The 10,470-nt window shown below is 41.4% G+C and overlaps 1 protein-coding gene across 2 annotated transcripts; it reads right to left on the bottom strand.

Moving 5' to 3' along the window:
* Positions 1-260: 260 nt before the first annotated feature.
* Positions 261-10,156, bottom strand: fam219aa (family with sequence similarity 219 member Aa). 2 transcript variants are annotated; one of them, XM_085776038.1, is made up of 6 exons: positions 9,902-10,156; positions 5,607-5,703; positions 4,818-4,911; positions 4,002-4,082; positions 2,805-2,859; positions 261-2,323 (listed from the first exon to the last, which is right to left on the bottom strand). In XM_085776038.1, exons 1-6 carry the CDS (start codon positions 9,959-9,961, stop codon positions 2,165-2,167), a joined length of 546 nt encoding a protein of 181 aa, XP_085632164.1. In that variant the 5' UTR covers positions 9,962-10,156; the 3' UTR covers positions 261-2,164. The 2 variants fall into 2 exon arrangements, with proteins under 2 accessions (XP_085632164.1, XP_085632163.1); XM_085776037.1 differs by having other exon boundaries at positions 1,927-2,323; positions 2,784-2,859.
* Between the last annotated feature and the right edge of the window lie 314 nt (positions 10,157-10,470).

The following is a 10,470-nucleotide window of genomic DNA, read 5'->3' as shown; positions in this document are numbered from 1 at the left end:
TGAAATGTTTTCACAAAATTTGCAGAACATCAGTTATGAAAGACGTGAGGTTTCCCGAAAACAGCCGGCCAAATATATATTAAAAAAAACGTTGAAGTTAGATTGTTCATTATAGATGCACAGTATCCATTGCACACCAATCAACAGATTATTCTGAAGGTTGCCATTGAGAAAATAACTAAGACTGCAGTGTAAAGTGCACACATACTTATATCTGTAGGCATATTAACACCTGTCTTCCCCATAAGGAGGATTAGAGTTTATCTGGGCTTAAAATATTCTAAAGACAAAATGTTTTTTTAGTTTTTTTTTTGCCCCCGTGTCACACTAGTTAAAATATGCATCAAGGTCAGCGAGATACATGTGAAAAAACTCTCAATGTTGGGGTGTTTTTGGGAAACCCAGTCTGATCTTCCACCGAGCAGATTCACATGCAACCTACTAGAAAACAGCTGATGTCTGCAGAGCTCTCGAAATGTCTTTAGACTGATGTAAACATTAACAAAAAAGAAAAAAAAAACAGAATGCATTCAGTACTTCTACACAATAAGGACTACTTCCTTTTCAACATCATGGAAAACATCCATTGGCATAAAGCATTGACCATACACAGCTGTGCCAGGTGCTACATATATAGCTCTTGTCCAGAAATGAGGACAAATTAGTTGTATTCAAACTGATGGGGGAGTATGGACAACTGTACAAGTATACAAAACAAAAAATACACCAAACTAAAACAAAAAGTTCAAAGAAAGGAAAGCATTTTATACTTTCCTTGTTATGCAAAAAAAAAGCAAAAATGAGTGTTTCTTCTGCAAAATTTCATTCCAGGTGATATGGAATCACTTTGTACACATTCTCATGTAGGTTTCTATGTATCTGCACATATTCTAAGCTTTTTATCCATTCAGTGATTCCCTTATTTTGTAACCACATTCACTAGTGTGGTGGCTGCCTCTGCCTCGTCTTAATAAACATCCACTCCGGTGGGGGGGCGAGCATGAAAAAACACAAAAGTAAAAGCAAACACTGACTCATGAGCTGTTGTTGCCATTGTTTCTAAAATCACTAAATCTACTGATATTACAGCAGGTGATCCTAAATATTACTATGTTTTTAAAAATGCACCTTACGTAAAGTGTCATCGGCACAAAGATGTGTTTAGGAGGGGTCAGTTAAAAAAAGAAAAGAAACTGATAAATTTCTGCACAGGCTGGTCATTAGACATTAGTGTTAACAGGCAACATGCAAAACTATTTGTTTCCAGCTTCTTTTAAATGAATATGAAACAGTTAAGCAGCACATCCTCGGTCTGACAGACAAACATTCAAATAAAAAAAATGTGAAGTTACTGTTTTAATGTTGTGTGTGTTTGGTATCTATCAGAAGGAACTCGATGGTTTAGCACTACTTTCCTGCACATAGTCAGACACACACATGTCATTTTTAAGTTTGACACATACTGTATATGCACAGGAAAACAAAACAGACTGGCTGAAAAAAAAGATGATAGAGAAAGAAGAAAAAAAAAACAGTGGCCACTACAAAATGTCTTATTTCTTCTTGTCCATTGAATATTACCATCAATGATGCAACAAGCAGAAAAAGTACTTTCCATGGGCGGTGCAGTTGCCAAATGATGACACCTTGTCGCTATTACACACAGATTTTGGCGGAGTTCCTGTCATCCCGCTTTTTGTTGTTTTTTCTTGTCCTTCCACAACGGTGCACAATCCTTCACGGTCCTCGTAAACCAAAAAAAAAATATCCACAAGCATGAGATGGAGGTCAAATAAAGGAGAAGCAAAAAAAGTAACATGTTTTCCATCGAGGTAAAGTTTCTGCCATCAGTCAGTCGTGTCACTGCCGAACCAACAATGCAGAAGTAAGATGCACAGATCCTACCATAGGAGGAACGTACACAGATACTGTACATATTGACTCTTTCTCAAGACTTGACCTATTTTCTTTTCTCATTCTTATCCTTTATATAAACCCTTGTTTTTTCCCTTTGTGCCATTGCAAGCTGTTTTTTTTTCCCTCCTCGCTGCTACTCGGGTCAGTAGTTGGCCTCAGTGCAGGTGGCAGGCAGGAGATTTTTTTTTTTTTTTTGATTTATCTTTTCTTTTTTTTTTTTTTGGAGGGACGAAGGGTAAAAATGGTGCTACTGGATTTGGCAGGCTGTGGAGGGAGCGGCCTGGCAGCACATGCAGGTGGGGTTAACTGCTTTAGGGGGGATCAGATCCAGGTCCTCGTCATCGGGGATCTCATCGAGCCGGTACCCATCCTTTAGCAGCTGGATGTTCAGGTCCTGGTTGATCTGCTGTGGAAGCCCAAGAAAGAGGATATCAGCAGAACCTCAGATTTGATTTCAGTAATTGGTTGTACTGATTCAAAGAATATTTGTATATATATATATATTTTCAAACCAATGCTTATCCAGATTGATTACAATTTTTGCAGAAACAGGAAGCAGTAAAACACCGACAACAAACAGGTCTTTAGGTGGTGAAGTGAAAAGGCAAGAGACTAAGAACGACACAGACAGGAATCAACCTGTTTGGATGAGAAATGGTGATATATATATATTTTATATATACACTGCATCATCACAGACAACCGTTGAGTGAATGCTTTGCAGAGCCAGTACATTTTTTTTCCTTTTTTTTTTTTCAATGGGTGCACAATACATATACCTTGTGTGAGTATGGGACTGGGTGATCAGGTGGTGACACTGGTGGGGTGACACTGTACAAACTACAATATAACGTGTGCATAGATACCTGGTCCCTCAGACATCTCACCTCGGCTGAGGAGTATCCTGATGAGGAGTATCTGGACATGTCGAAGTCATCATCGCTGAAAGGCAGGCAGAGAGAAAAGATGAGTTTTTGAACAGCAGCAATGAAAAGGGAAAATGATATATGAATCTTTAAGTGTATGACTCAGTACAGCACTTTCATAATGGTTTGCGAGAGTCAGAGTCTTGTGAATATTTATAGACTCAGTTGGATCGTGGTTCTAAAAACAGCTTGAGCCTACAGTTCCCATGATGCAACTCTTAGGCTCTAGATAATGGATAATTTTCTTAGACTTTCACAGGCTGAACAGAGCTGCTTGTAATCACTGATGTGTTACAGATGTGCAGATCACCTTTAGAAAAAGTGCTAATAGTTCACAGCAGTCGTAGCTAATGTTAAAACTGGCACATAGGGTGATAATAAAACAAAAGTGTTGACACCTCTAAAGTATTGATTTCACATGGAGACAATATGCTGCAGTCTCTCCACTGCTGTGGAAATTACTGGCTCTCATAATGAATAATGAGACTGAATGCACAGACATACTGCGGCCCACACAAGTTCAGGTCAACAGGACGAGACACCAACTGCCTTTTTAATATACAATTTGATCGGAGGAGCAGTAACATCGCAGCTAACAGGCTTTTCTCCTTTTTTTTAGCGAAATCTGCCTTTCATTCACTGTAAACAAACAGAACAGAGGGACATTGTGCGCTGGGTGTGCTGCGTTCGCCGCTGCGAGCCAGAAAGCTTGTCAGTGGGTCTCTACACATGATGCAATACATGATGTAAGCTTGGTTTGCTTCCAGAGCGCTCATTTCACATGAGAGAGTTTCCCCCCTCGTGTACATAGCTCTTCTCCACACACTGGGAGCACAAAGGGTGGGACTCATCTGTGTCAAATACAGTCCTGCTGGTGAGGGGTGGAAGCGAGTGCTCCCTCTGAGCCGCTTTTCCCCGTCCAAATCCTCACCCCGCTATCCTCTAATCCTGAGCCCCTGGGAGAGGCTTTGCCCTTTTTTAGGTTCCCTTCTGTTAAGAACTCTCTCAAGTTGCTCTATGGATTAATGTACCATGATGACATGAGACAGACCTACAGAATAAGTTAGCCCAATCTCTCATGTTCTCTCCTCAAAGGTCAAGGCTGAAATGTTTGTTCTTATGTGCCGTTACAGAAATGCATCCGAAGAAACCGCGTACCTGTCAGTGTCCAGTGCGACCAGGGGTTTCTCATCCGGGCTCTGGTCTAGAGAGGAGTAACCTTTGTTTGGCACCACCAACCTGAAGGGGAGCAGAGACAACAAGTGCAGAAACAAAGACAGAACTCAGCTGAAGTTACATTTTTCACCAAGATGTACGTCGTGTTCTTCACGAAAACGAGCACAAAAACTTTTCAAATCATGGAAGAAATGCAGCGGAGTAGTTCCACGACTGTTTTTTTGCAGTGCTCTTCCCTCAGCTCCAACAAAAAGACACAAAAACTGGGGCTAATCTGAAGCCTACAGACGACATGCATTTCTAGATTATCATTCTGCCTCAGAGACCCGAGGTTCAGACCAGTCTGTATCCATTCTTATATTTCCCCCCTAATCCACCAGGGAGTGGGATTAGACAGATGAGCCAGTTGTCGATACTGTGGCTTGTACTGGGTTTATGCTTGGTGCTTTGACTCTTTTATCATCAGCCTCACACACACACACACACACACACACACACACAAAAACATCAAATTCCCCGTCTGTAAAAAAGCCTTGTTGTTTGCACTGTTTGTGTCGTGACATTAGGAAGTCTGATGGTGTGCGTAGACGGCTGGCAGGGCACAAAGCCTTCAGTGGCGAGCCGCACAGTCCACGTGTTTTGCATTTCAGTTAGTTGCTGTAGTTCTGCAGTGACGGGTGAACAGCAGATATATAAAAAATAAAAAAAAAACATATGGCTTCAGATGCTAATTAATGCATCTGTGGAAGAGTTGGGCACCATAAGAGAGGAACAAGGGCAGGCGGTGGAAGCTGTTACCTTGTCCTGGCGTTCTTCTTAGGTTGTTGATTGACAGGACTTCCCACGGTGCCATTCTTCACTGATCCCTTCCTGGCAAGATCCCTCTGTTTCTCTGGGCAACCACAGGACGTGATGTCATCGGTAAATACATCAATAAAACTCAGCTGAGTGACCTTGATTATTTTTAATTAATATGAATGAGTTCCTTTTATGTCGGTGTCTAGTCTATGGACGTCACAGTCTCACAGAAGACACGGTCTGACTAATCTTTCTGGCAAAGTGAACGTTTTAAATGATTTGAGATCGCTATTTGAATAGATATTGAGTTAGAAAATAAAAGTTTTCTGAGGAGTGAATCATCCTAAGCCTGAGATATTGACTGGTGAATTTGAGCAGACAGTGTTCCTCAGCAAGCTTTTTGGAACACAACCCTTAGGACTAAACAGAGATGAATGTGACAAAGGCTTTCAGTGTTGTGCTGGTACAGTAACAGAGGCAGCTTAAAAAAATGCTCTGACACTTCTGACAGAAAAAATAAATTGCAGTGCTGAGAACTATAATTTCACTGACACACAATAATCCTAGTGAATATAACACAGCACTGGATATAAACTGAGTGTCTGTATTTATTTTGCCCGCGCCTTGACGCAGTAAAACAATATTGCGGTAGCAGCTCATGGCAAATTTCACATACGAATGTCCCTGCCGTGCTAAGTGCTTTTTCCACTCTTCGCCACCGCTCACGGTTAAACTGAGTGAAGTCATGTTCTGCATTGACTGACTTGCACATGCGTCGGTTTGTGATACCTATTTGGACTTGAAGTGGTGAGGGTTTGTAGTTCATGGCCACGGTCTCTCCCTTGGTGTCGGCGTCTGCCTCCGAGGTGGAGGACGCTGCCGGGTCCTGGGAAGAAAAAAAACACACACACACACAGTGAAGAGTACGTTAGCGCTGGTTCAAGAAAAATGGCAACACTAACAATTAACACGTGATATCTGACTTTACTACAACCCCAGAGACTTCAGAAACTTTCATAATCCTCCGTTGTGTCACAGCTGCAGAGTTTGCTAATTCAGTATCTGACAGGGATTAAACTTGCACCCAAGCTGTTTTTTTTTTCTTCTAGTAACGCACTTCCAATTAATTGGGAGCTATACTTTCTTTGGGCATGTGAAATTGAATGCAGTCCTGAGGGCACGATCAACTCGCTGCTGAGCGCAGCCCCTCAATTTAACAGTGGGCTGCCACAGGGCCACAACACCGAGAAAATCGGTCCTTTTCTTGAAACTGCATGTGTCCAACACCCTGGCGATGTTTCCCAAGCCTATGGGGCTGCTTCTACTATGGCTGCCTGGTTCGCAGCATCAATAGGCTTGAGTGTTCTGCCTATGTCACCGGCTCTGTCTCTTTTATGTGTGAGCGGTGATGGCGTGGGGAGGAGGCGTGGGAGAACAGAGGGGGCTGCTGTTGGAGCCATGGTTTCCCCCAGATTGAGAGAGGGGAGCTGGGCCGCTCTGGGCCTGTTCTGCTGACAGAGCTCCACATTATGTTGATCCTACAGGCCTCCCCTTGTTGCACTCTGAGGGACTCCACCGGGCCACATGGGCGAAGGCTAGTAGGCTACCAGGGCGTTTTAGCTTCCTATCGCTCTGAATAACCTTTTTCTAACAGCTGCTATATTTACAGTGCTTTTCCAGCAGTTAGAGACTGCAGCTGAAACTTGTGTACGTTTTAAAGTACATGAAGGCTGAGGGCTCTTCTCTACATTGAGATCCAGTATGTTCCTTGCATCAGTGCTTTTAAATAATGCATGAATATGTAATCAAAGATTCAGATGTCTATAAATTATAAGAAACTGAAGCCTATTATTTCATGAAAACACTTTAAAAATAAATAAAAGAGTATTTGTGTCTTTGAAGATTAGAAGGGATCACTAAATAAATTGGTCTAGACACGGATAGACCTGAATCTTATTCATCAAAAACCTTTTTCATGTTATTATAGTGAAATATTACAGACACTCAGGCCAATTCCATGAGACCATCAGAGCTTATCCAATATTAGAGGGCCTGATGAAAAATTCATGAGCATTTAGCACGGACAGTGAGAAGCTTATTTTGCATATCGATTTTCATGTAACACGTTAAAAAACAAAAAAACAAGCTGCCAACCACACAATGCGGTGACACGGCATTAGATAATATGTTTAAACTGACAAAATGTCTGGTTGATGCACAGGCATAATTCAAAAAAGCTGTCATTAGAGCAAAAAGGCTGACGTCTTCTAAGTGTTTCTCAACAGCTAATCATCAAAATCCATCTCCAGCCTCCTCTGGTGTAGGAGATAAATAATAGGCTGTGTGTGTATGTGTGTTTGTTTGTGTGTGTGTGTTGTTTTATGCATCCCAGCGCAGCCAAATATACCTTCATGGATACAAGGCTCTCATCCTCATCTGGTGATGAAGCATTGTTCACTTGGCTGGAATAATTAATGAGAGCTGCAACAGTGAATACTCTTTCTGTTCTGCGACAGGCCCTTCCCTCGGATCATTAGGCTTACCCACAGGATTTTTTTTTTTTTTTTAAACTCGTGTTTTCCACACTTCTCTTCTACCACAGAAAGATACTGTAATGAGGTAGGGTCATATTGTCTGTCAAATAAATCCCTTTGATTTTTATTTTTTTTTCATTTCAAAAGGAGATGGCTGTGAATAATGAAAGAGATTCAAACATTAAGCTGTTTGTGACAGACTTTCCTGCCACTTCTTGAACATAAAACAGCACAATTACTGACGGCAGGAGGCAGGTAGTCCACAATAAACCTTAAACTCCTCTTAAAATGTAACAGCTTACATTATATCTGTCTAATGTTTAGCTGTAAGCAAAGCCACCAAAGGTTGCTAAGTGAGAAGAAGGTGCTTAATGCTGTGTGCTGTATTATTTCATCTTCAATACTATAGGCAGTGGCATCATAGACCATTCAAATAGGTCAATGAAAACATACATTAAAAGCCTGCAGTGCCCTGGGAGGCCATGGGACGACGGCTGACAGTCACTCACAAATGATTAAGACCTGAACTATGACATCTGAGGTGACACACTGATGTGTTTTTTTTTCATGTATTAAAAGTAAAACATGGCCTGTCACCCTGACCTTCAGCGTGCACTGACACACACCTCGACTCACTCACGGTCTCAAAAACACACACACAAAACGCACACACATCTGTGTATCAGTGTATTTTCATCAGCTTGTCCTCCTTTACTGCCTCTGATGATGAAGAGCCGCTAGGTTGCTGACACAGCACAGACACTCAGCTATTGGTAGGATTATACATCATGCCCTCCCACTGGCCAATCGCACTCGAGACTGATACATCAGGTGACCATTAAAACAGTTGCATGCTATCCTTATGAATTATAATGGCAATAGGGCTATACTAGGAAGGGAATATGTTAATGCATCCCTCATTTAGCCTACACTGGTCATTCTAAAAATAAATAAATAGGTAAATAAATAAAAAAGATTTTAGATCAAGGATAAGTCAAAAATAATTTGCATGTTTACATTACACTATCTATTAAGCTTGAACGGCTTTCACTGATTATTGACAATTATTCAAATCACACAAATTCTACATAAAGCTTTTTTTATTTGTGTCCCAACAAAGAGCCAGGTGCCAAGTGTATTCATGCGATTTAGGAATCACAATGAAGTTATTAGCATTAAAATGCAGCGCCATGTGTGCCACGGCAACTGTGATCCTCACACAATCAGATATGGTGTGAATGTTAAAGTGTGGGACCGTTTCGGAGGTTGGGACTGCAACAGATAAGAGGTAACACATACGAGGCCTGTGTATGAAGCACATTATAATAGTTATAGAGCAAAAGAGAATTAAAATATATGGTTTTAAGAGTTTTGAGGCACACAAGTTTTTCTGATAGACACAACTCCTCAGAAATATCTGTGAGTGACACATACTGAGACCCTGGTAGTTCAAATGAGCATATGGAAAGAGCAATAGCTCCTGCATAAGAAAATGAGACTTTCTGTGCCGGAGTAAGTATATGTTCTTCTGTGATTTCTGCTGGAGTTTAGCCTCAGGGGTAGTTGGGGCTGCACATTAGAACTTGGAGCTCAGCTTTTGCCCAAACCCCCGAGGGTAAACACTTAAAAAGAGGGATGGGACAGCTGTTTGAGGCTGCTTTGTTTGAAGTATGGAGAAGAAGAAGGCTGGCATATCAGGATCATCTGTGGGAATACCGGGGTATGTTCCTGAAATAAAAGCTCAGCTCACTTTTAAATGTAGCCGATTAGAAACCAATGGATCTGTTAATTTTTAGCAGCCACATAAATTGAATTCACGTCTGCTGCTGCAAGGCCGGGGCTCTGTCATCCTGACATCCAAACACTGGGAAAAGCAATGTTGTAAACAATAACGGTCTGTCCTCAGGTCAGAAACGTGTCCTATGATAAATCATGGAGGGATGAGACCATGCACTCTTCTCACTAAGGGCCTCCTCGCCCTAACCATCATCATCACCATCATCATCATCATCATCAGGGCTGCACTCTGCAGTATCGTCTGGATACAGAGCTCCCATTCACGCGATCATTTAGGCTCACAGCTCATCCCAACCCAAATCACACGTCACCAGATGACGAAATGTAAAACAGTGGCCTCTGTCACATTGATGTAAACAATAAGCGCATACTGACGTGGATAAAACACACACACACGTACACACACACACAGTTATAGTTAAGTGCATGTTATATGTATTATAGAAACGACTTAACTAATGTTGTTTTTTGTTATTCTTATGTAGGTGTTATATGTGTGTTGTAGAGTCTATAGGGGGAAGATAGGCTACTATATAACCGCCAGCCTTTCATCTATAGATTATCAATGTACACCCATCCCAGAGATTCAGTTTGCCCGACTCGTTAGCTCGCACACGCAGATTATGAGCACACAGCTGCTACGACGATAAGCCAGCCACACTGGGCGAGATAAAATAATATTACCGTGGTTTAAAAGGAGAATGATTTAGCAGCCTACACTTGAAAAATGTGTATTTGTCTTTCGTCTCTTACCAAAGGCTGTGTCTCCCCGTTGACTGGAGGCACTTGGAACCTGTCGATTTCTTCCATCATTTTGGCAAAGCGTTATGTGAGGAAACGACGCAGCAGTTTAGGATAAAACGGTGACTCGTGTCTAACTAACTATCCCGGTTTATGATGATGCTCGCCTGTCGGGTTTGTCCCTCGTTTTTCAGCATGATAGCGGCTCGTTTTCCTCCATCCTGACAGAGGTGACTCGACAGCAAAACAGCAGTACCGCCCTACTTCCGGGTCTGTAGAATATTCATGAGGCGTCTGGCCAATCCGAGCAGAGGAGGCCATATTCCACTGCGTAGTGAAGAAAATGAATGTTTTTTTTATTTTTATGATTGTTTTTAATGTTGATTATTTTCCTTATTGGCTATGCATGATTTGCTTGTGTTTTTAATAACTTTCCCTTCAATAAAAAAAACAACGTGACATAATTATTCACAAGTTACATGACGTTTCCCTTGGTCTAAAACTTAGCAGCATTCTAAAATATTAGATCATGTACAAAACTTTAACATAACAAGTGGTCTAGACATTATATAAAATATTTA

The sequence above is a fragment of the Trachurus japonicus genome, chromosome 5 (assembly GCF_045865225.1).
Source record: "Trachurus japonicus isolate A0001 chromosome 5, Traja_1.0".
In the NCBI taxonomy this organism is placed as follows: domain Eukaryota; kingdom Metazoa; phylum Chordata; class Actinopteri; order Carangiformes; family Carangidae; genus Trachurus; species Trachurus japonicus.
Note: the sequence above shows the minus strand (reverse complement) of the source record. Positions and strands in the feature narration are given on the sequence as shown.